The sequence below is a fragment of the Corapipo altera genome, unplaced genomic scaffold (assembly GCF_003945725.1).
Source record: "Corapipo altera isolate COAL_440 unplaced genomic scaffold, ASM394572v1 59, whole genome shotgun sequence".
NCBI lineage: Eukaryota > Metazoa > Chordata > Aves > Passeriformes > Pipridae > Corapipo > Corapipo altera.
The window spans coordinates 5,837,110-5,864,794 of record NW_020884917.1 but is presented as its reverse complement, the minus strand read 5'-3'; the positions used below and the strand labels follow the sequence as shown (position 1 = coordinate 5,864,794).

The 27,685-nt window shown below is 37.2% G+C and overlaps 2 protein-coding genes across 6 annotated transcripts in view; one reads left to right on the top strand and one right to left on the bottom strand.

Moving 5' to 3' along the window:
- The window catches only part of VPS41 (VPS41, HOPS complex subunit), a 109,651-nt gene extending 104,541 nt beyond the window's left edge, over nt 1-5,110 (bottom strand). For 2 of the 3 annotated variants that reach the window (XM_027655849.1, XM_027655851.1), the window contains exons 1-2: nt 5,029-5,064; nt 622-660 (exon numbers count right to left, since the gene is read on the bottom strand). In XM_027655849.1, coding sequence (XP_027511650.1) covers nt 622-660; nt 5,029-5,049 — 60 coding nt within the window. In that variant the 5' untranslated portion in view covers nt 5,050-5,064. Of the gene's footprint in view, nt 1-621; nt 661-5,028 lie in introns of all 3 variants that reach the window. The other variant, XM_027655850.1, reaches the window with a different exon arrangement.
- A 171-nt stretch (nt 5,111-5,281) lies between these two features.
- Nucleotides 5,282-27,685, top strand: part of POU6F2 (POU class 6 homeobox 2) — a 353,312-nt gene continuing 330,908 nt past the window's right edge. The window contains exons 1-3 of one of the 3 annotated variants that reach the window (XM_027655870.1): nt 5,282-5,382; nt 11,214-11,245; nt 11,780-11,824. The gene's annotated coding sequence lies outside the window, so the exon portion shown is untranslated. Of the gene's footprint in view, nt 5,383-11,213; nt 11,341-11,779; nt 11,825-21,881; nt 22,013-27,685 lie in introns of those variants that run through there. The other 2 variants (XM_027655869.1, XM_027655873.1) reach the window with 2 other exon arrangements.

Sequence of the window (27,685 nt, the reverse complement as noted above, 5' to 3'; positions counted from 1 at the left end):
TTCTTCCTTCTTGTAGCCATCCTAGACCACCTGATGTCAATTACCTCTTTCTAGATATTTTATGGTTCCTTCAATGATGGCAGGTTTGGAGTTAGTACATTACTGCTCAGGGACAAATTCTTGAACCCTCTGCAGCTCCCCTCCTCTCTTCTCCCTCAGCCCCCCATTTCCATCACCTACAGCAGGGTAGGCAGACTTCGCCAGATCATGAAACAATTTTTGACAGCATATCATCTCAAGAACAGAGTCTACAGGACATGATTAAGTCTAGACTGTGAAGGTATTAACACAGTAACTACCTCAATGTAGTATTACTGCATATATAATTATACTGACAAATTTTCATTTCATCAAAACAGAAGTGCACACACTTGAATTTGTCCCCAACATAACTCATGTTACTATCATGGGGCAATTGTGGGGGTTATTTTAAAGATAAAGAAGCTTCTAATAGCAAATCACGGCTTTGTTTTACTAATTTAAGCCCAGACTAATATTCCTTGCTACATAATACTGGTCAAACTTCTAAAAGCAAATAATGAGGTAGTATTTTTCCCTCCATACCGACAAAAAGCTAGCACTGACACAGACTCAAGTGTGAAGCATTTTAAGCAGGATTACCTCAGATTCATCTGTTGATTCCTCATTAGACCTGGTTTCCTGAAAAGGACAAAAAGGACAAAGGGGTAATTAGATAAGTACACACACAACTGAGCAGTATTTCCCTTCTTAAAAGTACTTTTAATGCTTTATTAAGACACAAAAGACAAAGCAAAAGCACCTCAAAGTTTAGTTTCCATCCTGTCCATTCCTACCCGGTTTGTTCTTGCACTTGCATTCACATGCCACACTGATTCTCAGGGGCAGCAGTTGACTGTGACACTGCTGTCAGTTACCCTAAAAGAGTGATTGGATCATCTGAGAATCTGTCTCTGTGAGAGCTTCCCCCCTTCCAGAAGTGGTAGTAAGTTTTGCAAAGAAACTGCCCAGGTCTTGACCTTCAAGTCAGAATAGCATTCTCCAGTTATCCATAAACTAGCTTTGCTATTCAACTACGCAGCTTTTAATAGGCTTATTTTAAACTTAAATAATTTCAAACTATTTTCCACAGAAATCCAGCATTTAATGACTTTCTCCTTTTCACCCCATGTCAGTGCAAGACATATGGCTTTCTCCTGCCTTTGAAACAACTGTACCTTTAAAACATCTCTCTCTGGCAAGACAATGATTCTTACTACCCTACAAAAAAAATTTTGTGAGTTAACTCCAGCTCATCTCTCATCTGTTCACTGAGAAAATCTGCTGATGCAATGCCTCCTCAAAGAGGTCAGCAAAATGAAGATTTACTTAACGTATTTATCTTTATCAATAGCAATAAACGATTACAACTAATACACTGGCAGTGAATGTAAGCATTTCAACAATAAAATATGATATAAACAAAGAACAAGCTAGAGAGAAGGCAGCATTTCAAATCTTACGATGTGGTCTTTGGACAGTAAGATTAACAGGTACAGAATTTCACCAGAGAAGACAAAAAAAAAAAAAGACACTATTACCAACAGTTTAGAGAAAAATGGAAAGGGAAAAAAACTGAATGCACTGACAACCAGTATAATTTTTTGTTTGTCACATTTATTTATTTATTTTCCATGTTTATTAAATGCCCTGCTTGTGAACTCTAGGCAAAAAGCAAATGTCTCCTTTGCATTAGTGAGGGCTCATCTTGGTGCCCATAATACATCACAGAAGATGGGACAGAAGAAAAGCAGCACCTCTACTTGCCACTGGAAGCTTAGTGCACGGTGTTACCATGACTACTGACATCTGTTTCCTCCATTTTACTCGCTACAGCCAGGCCCACCTCTAAAACACATATCCCATCGAAAGGTTATCTGTGTAGTCTATACTTGAGACATGAGTTGGGAAATTGCAAGTATGAAGAACATGGGCCTCAAGGGAAGATGGAGTAAAATCCTGGCATCCTTTCAAGTTTAGGTTTGACTTTGCACATACAATTATTTGTCTGTCAGTCTCCCAGTCTCTAATCACAACCTGTAGTCACCTTTCAGGAAATCAGAAGTTTGTTACATAGAATCTTTGTGTGTCTTAAATTCTACTTAACAATAACCAAATCAAGACAGAACTAAGCATTGTGGTGTAATGTTGCCAGCCTATTGGATAGGCTAGAGTAACACACAAAGTCTAATGCAAACTATCACCACATTCCTAATAAAAAAACTGACTTCCTCTCTTGAATACCAGGAGTTGCCTCCTCAACTCCTTAACAAATTGAAACTATTAGCACTACTGTTTTGATACATTGATATAATTCATATAGTTTGTAATAATATAATTTTTTTTAAAAAAGTAACTTAAACCAGCTCTCCCAAACAAATTAAGCAATTAGAGTTCTGGGCCCCTCAGTTCAGGAAGGATGTCAAGGTGCTGGAGAAGGTGCAGAGAAGAGCAACGAGGCTGGTGAAGGGACTTGAACACAAGTCCTATGAGGAGAGGCTGAGGGAGCTGGGGTTGTTTAGCCTGGAAAAGAGGATGCTCAGGGGACACTCATCACTCTTTACAACCACCTGAAAGGAGGTTGTAGCCAGGTGGGCGTCGGAATCTTCTCCCAGGTAGCTATCAGTGAGATAAGAGGGCATGGTCTTAAGCTGTGCCAGGGGAGGTATAGGTTGGATATTAGGAAGAAATTCTTTACAGAGAGGGTAAACAGGCATTGGAATGGGCTGCCCAGTGAAGTGTGGGTTCTCGGTCCCTGGAGGTTTTTAAGATGGGACTGGATATGGCACTTAGTGCTATGGTCTAGCAACCACGGCAGTGCTGGATCAATGGTTAGACTTGATGATCTGAGAGATCTTTTCCAACCCGGCTGATTCTATGATTCTATGATACAGCATTTTTGCTGGTACATGAGACTTTCTAGTGCAGCTACACCACCTACATCCACCCCTTATGGTTCCAATTGCTTTGGCTATTCAGGAGAACAGAAATGCATGTAAAGCCAGTTACAAATTTTCAGGATGAGCTCACAATCTAACACTATGCAGACAGACCAACACACGTGCAGTGAGGAGTTAACAGCCCACCTGCTGAGACAGCAGCTGATACTTACACCCACCTGAGTCACTTAACTGAGCTGTAAGCAGTTACGTGCAAAGGTATCCCTGGAAAACACTGGCCTACCAAATCAGGGCACCCCAGAAGTTGATTCCAATAATCAAACCGTGTAAACTAAGCAAATATCAATCTATTTTTATTTAGGACATCTACTCTGGTATCCCTACTGTATTCACAAGGCACTACAACCCCAGATACTAAATTTCATAAAATGCACACAAATAAAGGTAAATGATGCATGGCCTTTGTGTTTAACTGCAGAAAATAACATGTAAAAATTCAGAGGGAGCCTTGGCTTAGGAAAGAAATGCATAAACCTTATTTGTTCCCTGACAAGAACTTAGCTGAAGGTGTTTAGAATTGATACTTATCTACTAACCCACTTTGCTAGCAACTTACAATGAAAAGCTTTTTCCCTACGTTCTCCCACTTAGGCAAATTGGAACGGTAAACTGTAGTTATGATTACCCTGGAGTTTTGTTAGGTTCCTTTCTCTTCCCTCCAAATACATGAACTGAGAAGATTATCCCCCACTTCTACTTTTTAGCAGCCTTATAACTGTGAAAAAAGAAAATCCTTTAACAGGGATTTGTAGACGACTAGAATCCTAAATCATGTAGGAATAACTGTCATTGGTAGGTCTCAGACTCCAGGGGAAAATCAGCCAGCTGCACTTCAGCCAGCTGGCAAATGCTGTTTTTCAAGTAGCCTAAGAATGGGGAAAGGGAACACAGATGAGGAAACCACAGAAATGTGAAGTAATCTCCTACCATTATTATATTTCATTTAAACAGGTCCAACATAACTTCTCAATAAATTCTTAAGTGGGCTTTCCAATATGGTGGATATAGGGTTTTCCCTTCCCTGCCTTTACAAACATCAAATGCCATCTATATATATATTTAGGCATTTGACGCCTGAATAACTTAAAGCTGACGGAAGGGGAAAGCCACAGAACTCGATTTTTAAAGAAACACACATGCACAACGCATACATCCCTTCCAAAAGAGATGTGCACGCTCCCCAGAGGAAATAAACAAATAAGGTAAGTTTCCTACCATAGTCCAAAGAGAGCAAAACACAAGCTAGTTTAATCTCTTATATTATTAAAGAAGACTTGTCAAAAGTTGGTTTTATCCTGAGAACTCTTTCAAAGGCTGCCACACTTAAAAACGTACCAATCCGGGGAAAGAAGCCTCCTGTAAGGAATCCAACCCCTCCCAACAAAACCTGGACAGCAGGGAAGGTGGAAACGACCTGTTAATCTCTAATTTAGGCCAATTCCCTTGGAGTAATTCTAAAACTCTCCCTCCTTTAGGTATTCGAGACAAGACAAACATCCCACAGGTTAGCTGTCTGTCCAAGTTCTGGCTCAGCAAAGAAACACTGAGAACATTTGTGAAAAGGCCGGCAACTGCACTTCTTGCTTTACTTTTTTTTTTTTTTCCTTGAGAAGGAGCGGTCTAGGCACAGGGAGCCTTAGGAGAACACCTCCTTTAGGAAACCACAGATCGCCAGCACCAAACTCCTCAAGTTTTGTCGCAGGAGAAAAATCCCCAGTTGAAATTAACTTGGTCATGTCACCCATGTCCCCTGGTAGGCAAACCCTCCAGTTCTTTGACCTTGGCTCCACAGCGGCGCCAGCTACACTTCTAAACCTTCCCTCCCGGCCAGGTTCCGCCGCCTCCATCTTCTCTCCTGCGCCCCGGCGCAGCGAGGATAGCCAGAAGGATCGCCCCGCCGCCGGCCCTGTACTCTCAGGACGGGCTTACGGCCTCGGCCTCTGCTCCCTCTCACACGCGCTGTCCCTCCACTCCCATGAGCCGCCCCGGCCCCACGCTCCGGCCGCCCCGCTCCGTGCCGCTGCAGCCACAGGGCACCGACAGGCTCTACCTTCTCCTCGGCTTCCGCCATGGCGCAGCCGGGCCGCTGTCATGTGAGGGGCAGGGAACCGACGGGGAGGAGGCACTCTGGGAAATGTAGTTTCGGGGGTGGGGATGTTTTCCTCTTTTTTTTTTTTTTTTTTTTTTTTTTTTTTTTTTTTTTCTTTTTTTCCCCATCCCCTCCTTTTTTCCTTCTTCAGCCCAGCTGAGGTATGGTGGCGATGCCTTACAACCTGAACCGAGGGCAGAAACAAGGCTGGGCTCCACGGGCAGCACAGCCATATTCTCTTTCTGCTCTCCTTAGCTGTGAGATGCTTTTTTAAAGCTGAATTCCACTGATTCTATCAGGTCTTCCAGCTTCATGGTATGCCCAGCTGTGGTGAGACGGTCACGGCCTGCGGTGACTGATGAGCTGGCCCTTGGTTAGCGAGGGTCTGGGTGTAGCTGAAGCCAAGAGCACTGGCAGCGTTCCATGCCTGCTGTCACTGCTGTGCTTGGACTGGCAGTGCTCCCGGACCGGGCCCATTTATTGTCACCCATCCGAGCATCACTTGCTCAAGCACAGCTCCCTTTTCCATTAGATCCTCTGCTGAGATCTGTAGCAGCTTCTGTTCTCTTCATACTTTTTACTTCATTTGTCAATTTTGAAATGGTACACACACTGCAGTGTCAGGAGGAGGATTTCAGAAAGCCTAAATATCTTCTACAACTCTAGAAGCTGCTGGATTTTGTTTTTTAAAAGCATAAAACAGGACTTGAATGCCTTGCTTGCACCTAAATTACATTTTTGTAATATATATTAAAAGTTTGACCAAAGCTAAAAAGCAATAGGCAGAACTTTTTATCACTTGGGTTTTGCCACTGGAGCTATTTAAAATCTCAGGTGGAGCTACGGTGTTAATGTGCCCTTGGGATCAAACCCAAGAATTTAAAAATATGCAGTTCACCTTTGGCAATAAAATAGAAATCTTATAATACCACAGTGCAAGACTGTAAGGACAAACAATTAATTGCAGAGCATTATCACCTTGGATATTAAAATCATGTATATCATTGCCATACCTTTAGAAACTAATTGCCAGAATTTTGACTGAGAAGAGCTAGAATTGTCCTTTAAAATCACACTGAAAGGTTTACACTGGGGTGAGAGACAGCTATCAAAGTTACCAGTTTCAGTGCAAGAACGTATGGAAATTGCTATCCTGAATATGTTTAATTTGCAAATGACATTAGAAAATATCTTTATGAACTATCAAAGTACCATGGTGAAGAAGCATGTAAATGTCATCTTGGCCTTGTAAGCCAAGGGATATCTACAGAGAACGAGATGTTTGGCTGCCACTGTACAAAATATTGTTGAGACCACACCTGGGTATAATGGTAAATTTCAAGTCACATTTGTTACAAAAAAGATAAATTGAAACTGGAAGGGGCCAAAGGACCACTAAAAGTATCACAGAAGTTTAGGGTGTATTCTGTTGGAGAAGACTGATAAAAAGGACTTAGCTTCTCTAGTCTAGAAATAAAAAAGAGCTGAAGAGGAAAGACAGCTATTAAAGTAAAAGATATGAGATCAAATAGGTATCAGCTATTTTCAGTGCATTTAGGCTGGAAATGAGAAGTAGATTCCCATGTGTCAGACGTGTGGTCTTCAGAAGAACCTTGCTGGCAAGAATTAACTGATTTCAAGATGACACTTAATAAACTTAAATAAGAGACTGTAAGAGGTGTTTGCTGACAGCTGTGTGGTTTACCCAGAATGCTTACTCCTTCCAGTTCCTTTTGAGCCTTCTTGAATTTTAGTCCTATTTAAATCAATGAAAAAAATATATCCTTGCTGACAATGGAGCCAAGATTTGTCCTGTAATATGTAATGCACAATGTATATTATCTGGTACTTGAAACTGTGTATATCTCGTGAAAGGAAATTTTGCCAGATACATTTTTTTCCTACTTTCAGGGTAAAATAGAACCTCAATAGGGCTTTTGGGTTTCAGGGTTCATTACTTTTTTTCTTTTCCCTTTTTCTCCCTTTTCCTTTTTTTTTTTTTTTTTGTTTTGACATCAACAGAGGTATTTTGTAGCATTTTTTAAACCGGAATGAACATTAATAACAGACCTTTTAAGTACCAAGAAAAACAGTGTAAGGAAAAGGATGGCAGATCTTGTAAACTTTGCTATTCTAACAGCTAACAGTGCACATTTGTTCATTTTTTACAAACAGAGCAGTCAAGGAACAGCTGTGCTTGTTTTCACTGCACACAGAATAAGTGGTATAAACAATGTGATTTACTTACGGGTGCTGCTTATTTCTGGCAGAATGGTGCAAAACTAATTCTTTTCTTGTTTACACTTAAGGTACGAATTCAATCTGCCATGATTATGGGTTTTTATTGTGTCATGAAAATTTAATATGTCGACATCTGATTCTGCCACCCCTCCCACACCCATCCTCCAGAAGTGCTGAAAGCCATCAAGAAGAAATGACATCACTAGGTTTTAAAGTCTTTCAGCACCTCCCACTAAATACTCAGCATCCTACAGATTTGGGCCTGAGAACATCCCAGCTAAAGCGTAGTTCAGCATAAGTGGAAAATACAGCACTGCCTAAGGGAAGTAAATGTTCTGTCCTAGCCTTAAAACCTAGTCTCTCTGTGTCTGTCAGCACACAGAACTGAGGTTTGGATTAAGTCAGTTCTACTAGAGGTATAGGTTTGGGATTCCCGGCGAGATTTTTAGGTAGAGCATTTTGGCTCCGATCCATCTTGCATGATGGGCTGGCTCTACTTTATCATTTAGTTTTAACTTGGTTCACCAAAAATAACACTCTTCACAAGTCTTTATATAAATATTTTAAACATATCATGATGGCTTTAATGTTCTTACTGCCTATTTTAATGCAGAGCTTCCAGCTGATGGGAATTCTGCAGGACATTTCTAACAGGATGCTGATAACTCTATTTAATTTGAATTTTAGAAATTCAAGTCTGTCAGGAATTTCTGGTTTATTTTTTTGCCATAGAAAACAGAATTAGTATTGAAACCTGGATCTTGACCAACATTGAGATTTCAAATATTTAGAATTTTTATCTCTTGCTTTAACACACTTTCTCCCTGACCACTGTGAAACATAAGAAGTAGCAGTATCCACACCAATTGGTATATTACTGTATTTCAGTCTCCAAGAGCTCTCAGTGGCTTTCAAGTAGGACTGATTCATCCAACAAAATGTTCAGGTGAATTATCTCTCGCCACTCTCACCACTACTTCTTCAGTAAAAAAAAAAAAGCAGGGTTGTCTCTAAGTTAATAGCATTTAAAAACACTATACTGGATAGAACATAGCTAATGCTGACAATACAATAGAAGTTCAAAGATTTTCCTCTTTCTGATTGTTTGTAGAAATAAATTTGCAAAGTCTTTTCTTTTTTTTCCCCCTTGTGATCAAAGAATTATTTCTCTGAAGATACTTTCAATTTGTACTATAGCTTACATAATTATAATCTTGAATATGTTCAGGAACAATCCTTTAAAAACAATCCTATTTCACTTGCTAGCATTATATAGTTTTGCAGTTGTTTACTTTTTTCTTCTTAATCCCTCTCTAAAATTTGTTTACAATATTTCTTACTGAAATAAGTATAGGAACAACGACTATAAAAAATTTTCAGTGATAAACGTAAATCCTAGAGTACCAAGTGGGCATCATAGTAAATGCCTTCTTCAATTGGCACTAAAGATGACTGCTGTTTAATTTGCAATATCACCAAAAAGACAAGGTAAGAAATAGAAGTATGCATTACCACTATGTCCCACCACTGCAGGGTATTTAAATTAAATTTAAATGATCAGCTATTTTTATAAAAATGAGAAATATCAGAAAGGTTATTTTGAATGGTTTATCAACCTTTAAAATGGTTGATCTTTATTTTCTGAGATTTAAAGGCTTTTTCAAAATACAGTGAATTATTTTCAAATCCTTCAGGAATAATGTTTCACTTAGTCTTTTCTGTCTTCCTCTGACCCTCCCTCCCTGTCTGGGTTTCTTCTGCTCCCTTTCTTTGTCTTCACTCTCAGGCAGGCTTTACTGAAATATACCTTCTTGTGCTGAGTAGAACACACAAAGAAGATGAAAAAATTTGAAGAACAGTAAACAACATAAAGCCAGTACAATTATCTATTTATTAAAGGTAAACAAGGGCTATACATGAAGTAAGGGACTGTCTTAAAAACTTTATAGTTAAATGTATAAAGGGATTTGTAGAGAAGGAGCAAGTCTGAAATGGAAAAATTATTATACTACAAGAAAATTCCATAGATTTGTAGATTATGAAGCCAGACAGGAATAGCTCTGTGATTTAATCTGAACTCCTTCCTAGAATGGTCCATGAGATTTACCTAAATTAGTTCTTCTTTGTACCTTTTTTAAAAAAAACACATACCTTGACATAACATTTCCAATCACACAGAACTCCCTGTATTTCTGGTAAGTCATTTCAAGGGCAGTTTTAATCACTGGTAGAAAAATATAGAACACAAAAGAAGCAGTCAGAACAGTGGTCCATATAATTTAGTGCTTGGTCTTCAATGGTGGTGATAAGAGATGCTGTTTGGGGAGAGCATGTACTGAGCTCCACTTCCTTGTCTTACCTTAGCATCTACTGGAATAGAATTAGGGATGATAGAAGGCACAGCCCTTCTGCCATGTGTTAGTGAACCTGCTATTGATGAATTTGTCTCATTTGGACCTGCTGGTCCTGCTTGCCTCCAAAATCTCTTAAGACAATGAAACCAAAAAGCCACCTGCCTGCCACTTAAAGATCTTTTTTTTTTTTCCTGTTTTAAGCTGCTCTGCTGTGGCTGTCCTACCAGGTTTGATAAGCACTCCTTAGGTCTAATAATGCAGGACTTGGTACATAATGGGTTTTTCTTATCCCTATGGCAAATTTAAGTTTGCCTTACCTCAGCTTTGAGCCACTCCATTATATCCACCATGGCATTATCTGTCAGCAACTTTTGAAAGTTCTGTATTAAAAGATTTCTGTTCCCCATGTGAGTACATGTATCCTAACATTAAATCAATTCTTAGTTATTTGTTAAGTCAGATAGAAAGATGCCCCTGATTGCTTCACATGTTTTACATCCTACTTGCTATACCTCAAAACTGTTACCATCTCTCTTAATTTGTACTTGGTGGGACATGGCTATATTACTTTAAACTAATGAAACATATTCATGTCTTTTATATTTATTTCATTATTGTGAATAACTCTACCATTTACAGCTGTGATTCCACTTATAGGATTCCTTCCCCTTCCTAAAAGAATTAAAACACTTCTTGTCTTTAATTCTTCTAAGGTTGGCTTTTTTTTTTTGTGCTCCCTCTATTTTGTTATGATTCCTAGGTTTTAATTTACAAATTTACAAATTTAAGTTACTGCCACTGATTTTTTTCTCTTTGAAACAAAACATAAAGATCAAAGTCCATATATATATATATATATACTTAAAATAAATGCTTTCATGTCTTCCTCAAGGATATTTTATGTTTTGCTGTCTTGTTATAGAGTCCTCATTATTCCTTTAAGAGATTCCACTTCACATTTATATGTTCCTCCTAGCTGGTTATTCATTAGTTTCATCTTTTTAAGGCAGCATTAATGTTTGTTTTTAGTAAGAGTCACATTCCATTGTCAAACATAAATGTAATTTGAGAAATTAGCATTTTCATCAAAGAAAGCACTTAGATTTGATCTAATTTTAAATTAACACATAATGGTTAGAGAAGTCTTAAGATGTTGTTTGGTCCAAGAGTCTCAAGAACACACTTAAATTTAATCTCCATGTTTGTATTAAGTTCTGTCAGTTTTTAGCAATTGTACTTCCTTCCTATGTATTGAGAAGTGTTGTCTCTAAGTGAGACCAGTTCTTCAAAGAAAATAGATATTTAGGTAGGATCCCAAATCTTGACTGTAGGATTTAATAGTTTTATTAACATTTCTGGAATTTGAAATTGAAAATCCAGTATTCTAACTTCTAAAACTTCAGTCTAGGTTAAGATAATTTTTATAAATTATCTGTCTTACAATGTGACTTTATTAGAACTCTTTTTCATGTTCATTATGATCAACTGGCATAATGGAGTCCTTTTCATTACTGAATTATCAAGATGTTTCTATCTATATTCTTGTTATAGGTTGCACCAGCAAGAGAATCCTGGTTCCCAAGGTGATTGCTGCAGGCTGTCTTGAGGCATTGCTTTCTTCTGAGTTTCCAATTTTAAGTACCTGAAATGATGTGAAGATAGTTGTTCTGTTGGTCAGGTGGGTGCCTTGCATTATGCTGAGATTTTTCCTATCTAGGAAGGAGACACAAAGAAGCATGCAAAGGCACAAAGCCTTCTAGGGTAGCACTGGAGGACTGTCTCAATATGGAAGAACCACATTTGATGGGATCTGCCCACGGTATTATGTTGACAGCAGACCTTGGGACAAACTGTCACAAAGGGCACTAATTTCCTCACTGCAGAGAAGAACCTGGATGGGATCAACCACATGCACAGTATTGGTGATCAGGGCAGTGGGGCACTAGAGAAAAAGAATTACCCAGGCTGACAGTATGAACTCATACACAGAATAATTTTGTACTCCTATTGTCTTTCTGTATCTGTGATATTACCCAGGTATTTTGGTATTATTTTCCTTGGGCTGTTACAATTGCATGAATCTCAGTAATATACCTCTGCTTTTGCTCATACCATAGCTGCTTCCAGATATTGGTCATGGGTCACCAGAAGATGATGTAGTAGTAAGTTTCCCATCAGCTTTCTGTGGTGTGTGTTTCCTTTTAAAGAAGCATCATCCCAAATGGTTTACTTAAACTGACATGTTGCAAAAGTCTCTCATATCCAAATCTTAGTGACATTGTTCTATATAAACTGTATTACAGTGATACACAGTCATACTGTCACAGTTTAGGAGTAGTATTCCCCAATTTAGTACTTGCACTAAAAAAAAACCCCTGCGAGGCACTCCCCTCTCACAGTTTGAGATAAGAACAATTTACTGGAAACAGCAATGAGATAAGAAAATGAACAGTAAGAGCAACAATATTAATAACAAAAGTATATGAAATGGAGAGCAATTCAACCCCAGGCGCCAATGAACAACGGCAGATGGCTTACTCTCTCATGGGGAACCGAAGCCACAGCCTTCTTCTCAGCAGCCAGAGTCCCTTCTGACCCTGGTCATGATGTGAGATGGTGCCAAATAACAGAGTCTGGCCACACTCCCCTCACAGCTACTGTAAAAAATTAACCTTGTCCTGGCCAAAACTAGGACACATAACTTGGATATAATTGGTCCACTTGTATTTTAATTTAAAGACAAAATAAGTTTCAGGGGACAATAGAACAAAATTAATAGAACACAAACCATTCATATTTTGATCTCAAATTTCACGCCTGATGAATGTTTTTCCATTATTATTTAAGAGGCTTTCATCAGAAATGTCAATGCAACATTTGTTTCAAGCACCTTAGAGAATAATTTTGCAAAAACAGTGAAGGAACAGATTACTGCATAAATAGTGACATTTTCATGAAATACAATCCGGAAGAAAATGTAATATATTTATGTACATATTGGATATAGGGGTTGTCACTTGAATATGAAGCTTCTTTGTGTTTGTCTTGGGGTGCCTCACTCGCTGTGTTGTAAAGACATAGTAAATAAGTTTGTTTATGCCATATCTTCTCACTGTTAAAGATTTGCAGTTCTTTTGGAAACAAAAGTGCTATTCTTTTTTAACTTGTTATATTTTCCATAATTTCATGATGAAAAAACTATACACGAGATTCATTTTCAAAATAACCCTCTCCCTCCATGTACCAAAAAATAAACTCTCTGAAAATAATACTTTCAGAAGCAGCTGCTTATCCTTGCTGCCAGTGAAGTCGTTAGGAGTTTCATTATTGATTTTAGTAGGAAAATATTTAGACCAACATTTAAAGTTTTTGAAAATATCAACCATCTTTCTTCAAATTATTAATATATAAGAAATAAATATTTAAATAGTGGCATATAGATAAAGAAAAATCCATTTTCTTTACAACTGTGTTGTATCTTTCCTTTGACTCTCAGGAGGCAAATCACCAAGGCCTAGTAGATCTTTTTTCTATTCCTTTTCTTCACAAGTGTTATTTCTGATAATTATTTTCCCTGACTTCTTCCGATCTTTTGCTGAAGGTTTTTAATGGAGACAATGTTAAATAGATAATTGGAAAATCTATTGTGTATTTATAGTGAGAAACACTTTTCTTCTTCTTCTTCTTGACATACACTTAACCTCAAGAAAATAATACTTAGCTTTCCACTCACTTAAATAGTGTACATGATGTACAGAAAATGATTGATCAGGTTATCAGAGTTCTTATCTCAGGAATACTGTATGCTTTCCATGCATAATACCCTGGTTATAACCATAGGGTATACAATGGTAACATTCTGAAGTGCATTTTTAACTTTGCCATCTTGGTATATATGTTTTGTAATACAGCTTAGAGGAGATCCAGAGAGGGGAAGAAGGAAATAACTAAAAACATGAAAAAGGTGGAGCAAGCAGCAAAATGAATTAAGCCACAATTAGATTCCTGCCAAGGAGATAGCTATTGATACTGCCATTTGACAGTGGTGACATAAAATTCTTGTTCCACTAAATTGAATAAAGGTTTTGCTGTTTATCAAAAAGGGTTAATATTTCACCCAAATATTCCATATTCCCTGTTAAACCAAGAACTGAATCATTCCATAGGTATGAACAAATGAAATTAGAGGCACATAGCTGGTTACAACAGAAAAAATGTCCCTGTATTTTCTGGTGATGCTTTCATTCCCAGTTATTACAGCATAACTCAATGATCTTAATTTGAGTATAGATCCTGTAGACCAAAACATTAAATTAAATGTGTCACAAGCCTGTACAGCCCCTCTTACTGCTCCTACCACCCTACCAAGATCATGCTCTGCTTTAGCAGAGGTGCATAACAGATCCTGGACAGCAGAATAAACTTCTGATTGTCTCAATGAGCTCCCCTTTCTTTCCAGTTGTGTATGATATTCACACAAATAATGATTTACATTTCAGACCCTTTTTATGCTCACAAGGAACTTAAAAAAAAAACAACAAAAAAACAACCCTCAGTGTAACTGAGGATCAGGCCATCAGTTTATTGCCATCGGCATTGGACTTGATGATCCTTGTAGGCCCCTTCCAACTCAGCATATTGTGGGCCTTTTAATGTCAAATTCCTGTACCTATGAGACAACCTCTCCATTTACTTAAAACACAATTCTTACTGTCTTCTGTTTTCTGATGATCTAATCATAACCTAACTTAGAAAAACTCTTCAAACCAGTTCTTTCTTTGATTACATCTTTGTTGGTGTGTATCAACCCACTTATTTGCACAACTTTGTTTTCCTTGCCATCTCTTCCCATACTCCTACATCCCCTCAGGATCTGGCCCTACTCTATGTAGCTGGGGTCTGATGGTTCACCTTGGAACAATTCTTGATTATGAAGCAATATCGGAGTCAAAATCCAGGTTCCTGGGGTGCAGGGTAGTGCTTGTAAGTGGTAATATACTGATTATTTAGCTGTCTCCTCTTACCTCCCTCCACCTTGGAGAGGAACATCTTTTTAGTCAAATACATTCTCAGTGACTTTTATTTTGGTGTGGGTAGCATACTTAGCTCTGGTAATTTATTAGCAGCTTTCAGCAAATTCAAATATCAGATGGTTGAAGTTATGTTATTCAAAGGCTGTGGATTTAAAGAATGCTGTACAATCCACCAACCTCTGACATGAAAACAAAACTAATGAAACTTTAACAGTCCTGCCGAAGTCAATGGTCCCTACTAAGGAAGTGATTCACCTCTAGAGGTTTTAAAAGATATGAGTGTTTTATAGAAAGTAGGCCACACAGCTTTTAATAAAATGTTCCTACACAGCATTCCTATAGCATGTGGTTATAGTATAAAAATGTTAACAAGATGATCACTCTCAACAGTGGATGTAGATAAATATAGCTGCCACATGGCAATAATAGGACAATATCCTCCCAAAAAGCCATTTTTTGAATTTGAAATACATTTTTTTCATTCTTCTCATTTTTTAGCCCCCAAGAAGGTATTTTGTGGATAATGACACTTTTATGATCTGTTGGGTTGAATATCAAAGGGCCCTACCCATCACAGGCTAAGTGTGCATAGCAGCAGCAGAATGCCATTCCTCACCTTCCCACTTCATTTAAGTAGATTTTTAGTACAGTGCTAAGAAGCAGCCTTAATTTTATCTGTGGCTGAATTGCTGCCAGCAGTGATAGTGACAGGTCACCAGCAAAACTTCTCCACAGTGTTCACTGACAAGACGGGAAATACCCACAGTGCTTGAAAACTGTTCTCTGTTTTTCTTCATGCAGCACGCATGAGGAGCAACTTCCCAGTTTGCAAGTAAAGAAAGTGAGGCAACTTAAGCAATTTAAAAAGAAAATATCTGGTTTTGGATTCCCAGCCTTACGTTTTTCCTAGAGGACAGCCCTTCCACCTTTGATGGCCTGCCTCAAGTATAGCCTTTTTCCATTAAGCAAATACTGATTTTATTGTCTTGCTTGAAAGCAGACTACAAATTAGCATGGCTGGTTTTGGTTACTTCATTTTTTGTAAGTCACTTGAGAATAGTATTTATTAATTAACTGCTGTTGCTCATCCAATGGGCACTCACAAGCTTTTTTTCCCGTGGTATGTGTTAAGCAGCAGCTATTAAGAACGCTCCTCTGTGACAGTGTCAGGCTTTCCCTTTAACTGTTAAATATCATGCAGACAATCCAGTCGCAACACTTAAACCAGATCATATGATTCAGAAGAAGCAGGACAGGGGCACTTGAAATTCTTGTTATTTACTTTATAAGGATCTGGTTCCTTATTAAATGTATTTTAAAAACTTATTTATTAAATTATTAAATTTATTTTAAAAACTTATTAAAATTAGTCATTTATATTATGGTGGTGATGACAGCATACTACTTATTTTTGAACATAGATGAGAAGATACAATTCTGTCAGAAAAAAACCCAGACTTCTAAATCAACACAGGATCTCATTTGAATTGTCTAACCCTTGAAGTAGCTGAGATTAATAAGAGATAGGGATGATCAAAGGATTATAGAAAAAGTTGCAAGTGAACTGCCATGATGAGAGTTGGTGGTGGCAGGTACAGCACACTGGGATTTTGGAGGTTCACTAGTACATCTAGCATTAGTTCTGAAGGATCAATATACAGATCTCCTCTGTCAAGCGATACATAACCTGTTAGTTCACAATTTAATCATAAGGGGAACAAAATTACTAGAGTAATAAGCTTAACTATTATTTCCTAAGGCATCCTCTGTGAGAAAATTTTATTGAAATTGCAGAAAGGGAAAGTCATGGAAGCTGACTGCTATCCTCTCACTAGTGACTGTTATATAATTAGATATTACATATGTATTTTGTATATATATGTAGTGACTACTACAGCAACTAGTGACTTTTAGCGCCTGCCACAGAGTCACTAAATGATAGGAAGAGAATTGTCTCACTGTTTATACCTCATTTTCCCCATCAATGAAACAGAAATAATGAATAGTACTGATTGTTGTGAAGTATTTTGATATCTAGTGATGAAAAGTCCTAAAAACTTGAGGCTCAATCCAAAGCCCTTTGAAGACCTCATAAATCCCTTGATTCAGCTACCTTAATTTGCATTTGCCTTTTCCTGCAAGTCACCCACTAGTCTCCCAAAATTTGGAAATGTACCACCCAATGCATTTCTCAAAGATGGAAGAATATATTCTCAAGTCATCATGATCATTATCTTTGAGTATTCAGTTTGAATTTAGAAAACAGGAGTGCAATATATGCATTTGGATTGTTTGTAATATTTTACAAGATCAAGGTGAAAACTTAGAAGACGGAGAAGTAAAAACCCCAACATGTTTTCCTGACACCAAAGAACGAACTCTGACAGAAACAAGCTCTTTTTTTTTTTAATCTTTCTTTTCTGAAGGTAGATGAAAAAGATCAGGAGATACTATATCTCATTAGAAGTAAATACAGTCTGTGGGAATCCATACTAAATTTACTGGGTTGTATCCTCTAAGAAGGTATTAGGAACCAAAGGGCAGATAGTTACATTAAAAAAAAAAAGGGCAAAAGTATTTAAAAGTTGGTGTTTCATTTTTTTCAATGTAATAAATGAAATGACACAGACTTTTAAAAAAATTTTAAATCTTTCAGTGTGATAGGTAAGGTGAGAGAAGGTTGTAGGACAAATGGCAGTTTTGCTCATTATTCAACAAAGCTCATAGCAAATGAAATGTGTGCTGTAAGAACATACTTTGTTTTCTTTTTTTTTTAATGGAGACTAAGCAGCTTCTTTTTTCTAGAAGAGAGATATTATCTCTATGAAGAAAACATTTTTCCTAATCAATATTTTTTTAACCTCTGTGTTATTGCTTCCTCAAATATATTTTTTTTCTTCATGATTGGTCTATGTACTTTAATGAAAAGTCTGCAGAACAGGCACATTCTATTGTTCACATTAAAGCTTTCAAAGGTTATTAGCCGTGATAGGGCATTACTTGTCTTCAGTACATTTTTCTGTGATGTATCACGTTCTTAGGATGTATGTGTGTGTATATATATAATTGGGAGTAGAAGGAATTAGCTGTTGGCAAAGCAGAAACATCCGAACTCTGGTTAAAGTCAAAGATCCAGAAAATGCATGTTGTCTTCTTGCTATGCCATATATTCCCTGCATCTTGTATATGCCACTTGGCTTCTTCATGCTTCAGCTCAGGTACCTGTTAAATGGTATTGATATCATAGGTTCATTTATGTATCTTTCTTGACCACTTCAGAAGCCTGGTGATTACTGGAAACTTTTAAATTTATTTTTATTAAACTTCATGTGATGTAAAAGTAATTTAAGTCTTCCATTTCCTTTTTCGCCCCCATTTTTAGAATAGATAATATGCAAATAATTTTAAAAGTGATTTATATAAACCCTTATCCCAGCTAGTCATTCTCCAGAAGCCTTTTTCTTCTGCTGTATTGTTAAATTCTCAGAAGTCCAAAACTCCGTTTTGCTTCCATCAGGACTTTGACTGTTAGAGAACTGTTGGAATTAGCTGAATGCTATTTCTTTTGGAGCCCAGATCTAATACTAGTCAATGGGTCTGAATGTATACCTTCTAACCAGATGTAGACCGTACATCAAAATAGAGCCTTAGATGTTTTATTATTTCTTGAACTCTGGCCAGAACAGGGTGATGAACACTGTGCTTGAAACTGCTGATGCTATTGAAAAAGCGTACAATAAAATCTCTCTTGATTACCAAGCTGAAAGCAAGATTTTATAATAAACGGCAAATCATGATCACTTTCTTTTCTGTGTCTATCACTGATCTTATCTGGAGAAACTTGGACAACTGTTGCCTGATTATTAGGCTCAATTCCAGTATGGTTGTAAAATTTCAGTGTTCCCTCATCCTGCTCCCATATTATCAAAGTTCTCTGTGAACTTTGCCTCTCAATCCTCTTACAAGGTGCACTCTGTCCTACATGAGTTTGGGTGCACAATTTTAATTGAGCCTATAACACTCATCTAAAAGCAGACAGAAGCCCAGTCTCCATCTCACTCATAAACATTTTAAAATAAGATCATGTCCTTAACTGTACTGAACCCACTTATAATTACTAATCAAGATGAACCCAGAAAACTGATTGTAGTACAATGAAGATGAATAAATCAGTGGTAATATATGATATAGTAACATGATAAATCATGCGACTGGACTTGATCCTAGATGTTTTTTTCTAATATATCTGTTATTTTTCTCCTGTTTAATTTTTTTAAATTTATTTTATTGATTTGGGGACTTTTCCAAAATGAATAATCTTACTTTAAAATATTCACATAAATGATATAAGGATACTCTTTTTGTGAAGTCTGAGTTGACAGGGGGAAGTGGCTGACACAGCAGTGAAGAATGTGACATTCCAACTTTATATCTAAACTCTTGTACAAGTTGAGGCTGTTCAGACTATGAGCTAACCCTCTCTATTTCAAATTCTTGTTTCAGAATTATTTGTATTTAAAATTTTGGCGCTTTTTCTTACGTTCGAGAACATGATCCGGTGCTGTTAAAAGTACTACATTCTCATCAATTTCAACCGATGTTGCATCAGAAGAAAAGAGAACAACATGCTCAGTGGATTAATTTTTCTCTCTACAGATCCTTAAGGTTACTTAATTTTTTAGAGCTTGAATAAACCATCAGGGAGGAAGGAAGTATCTCTAGTGTTAATGTCAGGGGCAGAATAACTTCATTAGCTAAATGTACAGTATCATTCTTCATGGTGTGTTGAACACGTCATGGGATTCAGCAAAGGAAAACTGGTAATGACAGATCTTGTTTTATAAATATATAATTAAATCTGTAGTAGAATGCATTCTTCCAGGCTAGTAAATGGATGACAAGGCATTTCATATAGGTATCAACAGCTATCTTAGTGAACCTTATCCTCCTAAACTTTACAAAACCAGTAATAATTCTAGAATTCTTCTTATCATGCCTTTCATGTCACATGCCAGATTCGCTTCTCTGCAACACACATGCTTCAGGAAATGCAAGTGGAAGGCCCTTAGCATTAGGAAGGTTAAGGCTCACAGGGCACTGTACAGCACTACCCTAACAAGCCCTGTTTTTTAATTAGACGGTACACACCCTTCCACTTGTACTGCATCTGCTGAACACACATGCTTATGTTAGATAGGTGGGCACAGGTTCCGTTACAGCCATGGTCATGATGATTAACAGATAACTTAAAGATTACTTTTTTCCTGTTTTTCTGCTTCATCCTTCTTACTGCTATTTCTAGTATCAAACTGATCACAACATTGCATCATAAACACCAGTATGATCCTTTCAAAGTTTTATACAAAAGCACAAAATCATGTCTGCCAGTGAACTAATATCTAAGATACAAGCTTACTGAGATTAGCACCTATTTTCTTCTAAGACCTTTCTTCCAAGCAAACAATGCAAAAAGTGTCTTCAAGGTCAAGTTCCATAGCAGGAAATCTCTAGATGACAGAAGTCTATAGGATAACTGATACAGACACATGCTGGAGAATCAGAATCTGCAATGAGTGAACATCCACCTGCAGCTTTTCCCTTTGAAGCATCAATATAGGGCCACAGGAAGGTTCTGTTGTTTCAGTTTCTCAGGAATTATAGGCTATTTCTGTGTCTTGGTGGTACATTAACCAGAGACTGAGCAATGCAGATGCATATGAAGAATCTCCTTCCGACACGCTGAGCTTTCAAGATACATTGCCACCTCACTGAGTTGGGCCTCATAGGGAGATATACTTGTGGCTTTTCTAAACTTAGATGTTTTCTGAAACAGATGTTATGGAGTAACTATTTCAAAAATCTCTATATCAATATTCTTTTTTCCCCAGAAGAAAATTGTATATGCAAAGGCAGTTGAGGAGAGGGTATAGGGGAGCTCACTAGCCCAAGAAAATATTTGTGCTATAGCCAAATATTTTTTAGTAATTATGTTCTGGTTTAAACATCCACAGAATATGTAGGCAAATCCACAGTTTAATAGAGCTTCCCAAAGTGTTTATCTGTCTGACTCAGAGATGAAGGCAGAAAACTCCTCCATCTCCTGGCTGTCTGGAGCACTCAGTCTGCCTCCTTCTCAAGCTTTTGACATTTCAGACCCCTTCCCTCCACCAGCTTCTAAGTCAGGTCTGATAAATGCAGCACAGACTATGCTCCAGAGTAACATACAACAAATGTATATTCTGGAGCACATCCTGGTGATGCAAAAGTCTGGAAGGGTATGTGCTTTGCTGATCAAGGACTGGAATCTCTGCCCAATTTCTATATCATGCTGTAGTACTATTTTTCTACTTGTTAGTCAAGTAAGACTGGCAAGATGGGTCTTTCTTTTGGGTCTGATCTAAAGTCCATTGAAGTCAATAGAAATAATTCCTATGAAGTTTCACTCTGACTAACGTTTTACCTCATTAGATTTTTAACCTAAGTAAAACAACCCTGAAAACAATTAAATTATAATTAATTTTCTACCTTTGTGTCACTCCTTTCTGCTCTTCTTCCGCTCAAAAAATCCCCAATGCAATGGGATGAGGTAGATTTTGAGAATTAAATTTTAGAATTGCATTCTTTAGTCCACCATTGCAAAATGCAATTTAAGCTTCCATGCATAGAAGTGCATAGAAAGACACTTTTAGAATGGATGCCTCATTTGTTAATTTATATTAAAAACTTTTCTGATGCCGGATCACTTTGGTCTTGATATTTTACATCAGAAAGAAGGAACAGCTCTGCAGCAATACTGACTAGCACAGTCTCACTAGAGTAATATTGCAATGCAGGTGAATTATGAAAACAGATAGTAGCTAATGGCAATTGAACTAAAATAACACCATTATTAATTTAGAGGCATTTCTACAGAAATCTACCCATAGATCTCAGCAATTTATAGATAGATTTTTAAACCGAGGACTCTATTTTGCTGTTCAGTCACAACAAAAACAGAGCACAGTCCTGGCAACTGTAGGCAGCAGTCTGTGCTCCATCTGTTGTGCCCTACATCAAGCCAGCTCTGCTGCTTTTGTCAGCAGGTGAGATGATGGCATTGTATGTTGAATAAAGTATGCTTTGCTGGAACACAAGCCCTTACCACACTGCTCAGGAAGCAGAAGAACTGTGGGGAAGTACTGTTCCTGTAAGCCAGAGAAATGCTTTCTCTTCTTTTCAAAAGAGCAGGAGATCCATATTCTTTGCCTGATAATTTCTCAGCAAGCTTCATGAAACATAGGAATAAGGAAACCACATATGACGGAAAAGATTACACTGGTGAGCTGGGTGGCCAGCTGGGCCCATTGATCTGAACTACTATGGGATGTTGAACTTCTACTGACTTCAGCTTTAGGCTATATCTGTCTAGATGGTGATATACTCAAAATCCATGAAAAAATGCTGAAATATTAACTTTAGGAGCCTGATACCAGGTACAAGATTCAAGCATTGGAACAGGCTACTCACCATCCCTGGAGATATTTAAAAAATATGACACTTTGGCTCAGAGACATGCCTTTGTGATGGACTTGTCAGTGAGAGGTTAACAGTTGGACTCAATGATCTTTAAGGTCTTTTCCAACCTAAATGGTTCAATCTCTGGACTTGCATTGCTCTGAGAATTTAAGGTCATGTTTGAAACAACAGAAGGTCTTAAGCCTCTGTATCTCTAAACACAACTTTATTGCAGGAATGTCAATTATGACACTGTGGTTTGTATATGATAAATAAGCAAAGAAGGAAAAACAGAAAAGCAAAAATTCTGATCCTTAAATGAAAAGTGATTAAATGAAATTCACTATTATATTATGGATGCAACCTTGGTAGTCATTAAAACTAAGACACTTTTGGAATTAAAACATGGGTATTGTTCACAGGACAGAAAAGATCATGATTCATTTTCTGAAGTGGCAATAGAAACTTTTTTAACTATTTGCAGTTTGACTTCAGACATCCATTCTATAATTTTTTTTTCCCTTGGAATGCTCAGTACTAAATGCAGAACTGGAGCAGTGCTGATAATAGTGTTTTCTGCAACTTCTAACCAGATTATAGAATGTGTAAAAAACTAAAATAAATCTGAATCTTGCTGTTAAGCTGCTACAGCGATAAGAAGCAATTATATGAGACAGTTGTTCTGCCTGTAGAAAGAGGTTATTTAAATTTTTCTTCTGCCATTTACCTCTTTACTTGGTAAAAATAATTACTTTATCTTACAAGCATAGAAACTTGTTACTTATAGATTGAGAAAAAATAATCACTTAAACCTAAAAAAATGTACAATAAACAAATGCATTAAAATAGATTTTACACTCGGAAAAGTTAAAATCTTGTAATTGAAAGTCAATATATTTCACTAATGCTGGTAATAATTAAAAAACAAAATTTCTGATGTTTTCACTCTAAGGTTTTTGTAATTTTAATTTCCTTACTGCTTTTGGGTTTTGAATTGTTACTTTATCTGACTTTTTTCTAATGCTTAAATACTGCAAAAAAGGCAGCAATATAAATTGAAGGAACATATTATTTTACTGTCCTTGCTCTGTTGTGCTTTTGTATGAGCAAAATCTTTGACTAGCAACTGGCATGATTAGACTTTTAACTGGTTCAACACTGACTGTGATCACAAATCCCACCTTTCACTTCAAGTGTCTTGAACAGTAACCAGACTGCATAGCTGCGATTTATTTAACCCTTCAATGCTGACAGTACTGGAACAGAAACATTAGACAAGATCATCTGTGCAGTCTCTTTCTTTATTTAGTACAATATCAAATGTTGGGATATTTTATTTTAAATGTCCTGTAAAATAGTTAGAAGGTGGGCCACAGCTTGTTGTTGCTTAAGTGATGCCAATGCTGTCTTCTGTGTCTTCCAAAGCAATAAATTACACAAACAAAAAAAAAAGCACAGGTCACCCCCCCTTCGGCATTTTTCTTAACCAGAGAAGTTCATTTCTACCTCAGGAGACTTACAAAGCTGAAGTGTTTGAAAATCAGTTATTAGCAGCCCGTCTTTCAGATGACTAATATTAGCAGTGCTGTCAACACAGGTTACAGAACCTGTTACAGAAACAAGGACTGAATTCGTTTCTCTGCCCCTCAGCCAGCTTGTGAGTCCACCAGATCATTACAAGTTCTAAATGAACAGTTCTGTGCTGCTATTCAAACCCTGAATACCTATGTGTTTCTTGGCCTATTATAAGATTGTTGGTATTCAAGTTACACAGTAGTAGTGAGGATGGTTATACATAAGGCTCTTCATGAACGTATCCTAGAGCAGACTTTCATAGAAGTTGCAAGCACTCAGTGAATTGGACAGCACTTACCTGAAGATCTGAAAGATGTGATGCAATATTTTATATAATCAGTCATTAGAAATATGTTTTATATTTTTTTCTGAGGACGTTCTGCCTAACAGAATATACTTACTGTACTGGTAAGTCTGAAGCATGAACAAAACTGCAAGTCCCCAAGGTGTTCTGAAATCATGAGCCAGGACTATAAGACTGGCTTAAATTAAAGAAATGATGTGTACATATGATTATTTTTCTCGCATTTTTTCAGGCCATATAGAACAGTAAAGTCATATTTTCAAGTTTTCTCTTCACATACCAGTATTAAAAGTTTAAGTTTTTAGATGAAATCTGAGATTTCTCATGCAAATGAGAATCCTGGGAACTGGAATTTTGAAGGGAAAGCAATGATTGCAAGACTTCGCAATCACATTTGTCTGTGGGCCATTCAGCCTTCCTTAAGAATATACTTCACATGAGATGTGTTTTCAGCAGTGGTTACTCCTGGTTGTTTAGCAAAGTAAAATAAAAAAAGGTAAATGTAAAATGATCCCCCTAACTTCCTACAATGAAGAACTTGTTTAGGCTTTGCAACCACACACTGTGTTCCATACCCCTTATCTTATATCTCTGACTTCTATAAAATTCTGTGGTAGCAACTTCCATAATTTAAATACATGCTCTTTTTAAAAGTAGCACTTAGTATTTGTACTAGTTACTTGATCATACCACTTGCTGTGGTATGCTGTTCTTGTAATGAACAGTTACCCACTACTCTTTGTTCAAGTTGTCACCATTATGCATGGTTTTGGTCTTGCCTTCTCAGTTTTGACTGGTCTAATTCCTGCTTTAGCTCATACCTCTGGAATCTGGTCCTTAAGAGTCCCTTACTTCAAGAAAGCATTAATGTTTATTGGTACTCAGTTGTATCGAACATAATTCCTCAAAAATCAATCATCCCAAAGGCACAGGCATTGCAACTTCAATCCCTTGTAAAGAACGTGATCAGTTGTAAAGGTATGCTAGCCAGAAAACTGTATTTGTGCACCACAGTATTTTTTGGGGACTGGAAAGGGGTTGCAATTTCTTGCAGATAGATTCTGTTATTTTTATACTCCCTCTTTTCCTCATCTTCCAAAAATAGTTGGAAATAGTGTCAGCTACCAAGGTAGTAGAAAACATCAATAGCTACTCGTCTCAGTGACTTGTGACAGAGGACTTGGGAGCCACTTAGTCAATACCCTAATGGAGATGCCTGTTAAAAATACTCTGTTATCTAGCTGGTAGATAAAGAAGATAAAAGAGGAATGTACAATGGAAAATGTTAGAGAAATCAAAATGCCTGAAAGAATACACATGAACTGAGGCAATAGGGAAGAAACCGAAAATTTTCAGCAAATCCCAAGCAGTTAAAGACTTGAATGTCTGGCTGCGGTGCTGGTGCCACAATCCTTGCAATTTTTTTCTGTTTTCATACAGTGTACAAGTGAACTTATGATGGTGTTCTTCCTCTCATTCCCCTCTTTTTTTTGGCTTTAAAAAATCATATAAAAAAAATGGCGGAAAGAAACAGTTCATTCTGCTGGGTTTTAACATGCCATTTTTATGGAGATCTACATTGTGGAGGCAGACATAGCAGGGAGGTGATGTTACTGTTATACTAGTCAGGGTCACTAAAGTGTAAACAAATGTGTTTTCTCCTCATCAGACCTCAAAAGCTTGGAATATTATTTGGAGGAAATAATATAGGGAAATTAGCTCAATTTCTGTCCCAAATATCTACCATCAAGTTTCCAAGACGCAGGTCTTTTCATTCCTTGCTGGTCCTCTTGTCCAAACTGGACCTACACAGATGTAAGACCTGGTAGACTCATTACTCTCTACACAGAAACTCAGAAAGAAACCAAGTGATCTTCTTAAGATAATCATCTATTAGCTCTGAACTTCTCTCTCAGCCTCCAATCTTTCATATTATATTGCCAATGACTGCTGTTGCCCCTTTTCTTCCTGTCCAACTACCATTCCTTCAATTATTCAATTGTCCATCTTGTATTTCTTTGCCTTCCTGCTTTTTACATACCATTCTTCCAAAAGTTTCTCTTTAATTTTTCCTTCTCCCTCCCCTCAGTTTCCTATTCCCCACTTGCCTTGCCTTCCAAAATTCCTTCATTTAAAGATCCTCTAAAGAAACTTTAAATGAGATATGTTATAAACTAAATAAAATTTCTGGAGATAGATCCAATAAATTCTCACAGCTGCCTCGGTTTAATTTGGCTGAATGTCTTTCCTTTTTTCCACTGTTTAAATAATGAGCAATCTGGATCTGAACTTCAGTCTCAGAAGCTGAGTCTCATAATGAAGTGATATAATGAGGCCAAAGTTCAAAATGGTGTACAGTCCTGATCAAAATGATGTTAAAATCTGAGATCCTTGTTTTCAATGACTGATAGCAGACATACATTCTGTATGGGTTTATTGTGTCTACGTACCTAGTACTGTGCTTCTGCAGTTCTGCACGAGGCTTCCACCACAACCAGGGGTCTAACTTGATCCAGTGTAATGTCAGCCATGTGGCAATGTAGTTACACATCTGTAACTGCTGCCTTTACATTTAGGTACCTCATTTTTATTAGATGTGGTTGAAAAAGGAAACCTTTTGTCACGGGATTTATCTCATTTTTTTACTATTTCTTTTTTAGATGTCAAACTTCTGAAAGTAAGAATTTGAGAGAAAATAAGAGAAAGTTGAGCAGTTCTTTGAGAACTTGAGTGAAGAATTAATGCACAGATCTTGCCACATGAGAAAGGTTTGAGGTCTTGCCTATTTTAGGCAGTAGCTGCAATAGTGGACAGCAACTGAAAGCACACAAGAAATTAAGGAAAAATCCATTCAAGTGTACAATCTGGTTCATGCATGGTGCAATAATATTAGCATAATTTAAAAATTATTTTTATTTGTATTTTTTATTTTTTTCTAATTTTGGGCACTTTTTTCGTTAATAAGCAAATGAAACTGCACACAAAAATTCTCCTTGTTCTAATTCTGCTGCTATGATGCACATTTTACAGCTATAATTCTTAACTACAGCAAAACTGATACACGTTATTGTAGGAGTCTCTATTTGATTACCAAATCCCAGTCAGGCAGAGTCAGGTCACAAACCTCCAATGGACAGATATGTGTGAGTTTTTCAATCAAATCTGACAGAAATTAATTTGAGGCTAACATTTCCCTTTGAGATGCCTTCTGTGTATGCTTGTGCACACAATACAAGCTTTTTTCTGCTGGAAAGTCTTAAAGAGCACCTTGATTTTAAGGGAATAATTTTTCCCTTGCTGAATAGTAATAGGATTTGATATTATATAGGACAAGATCTTTGAAACCTTGATTATTCCACTAGAGAAAATACTTGCATGTAAACAGGTTAAAGCCATAACATTCTTTTTTTTCTGACTCTGAAGACATTTATATTGTGGCTTTATTCTGTTTCAGATATTCAATTTTATTTCTGTAGCATCAAATGCTAACATTATTCAGTTGCTATTGTTTTCTTTGATGTCTTGATAACAGGTGCTTATTGGATTGGGGCAAAACAGAGATAATGACACATGCAGGTGGGTGGGTGAAGCTTTGGGAATAGACAGAAAATTACATA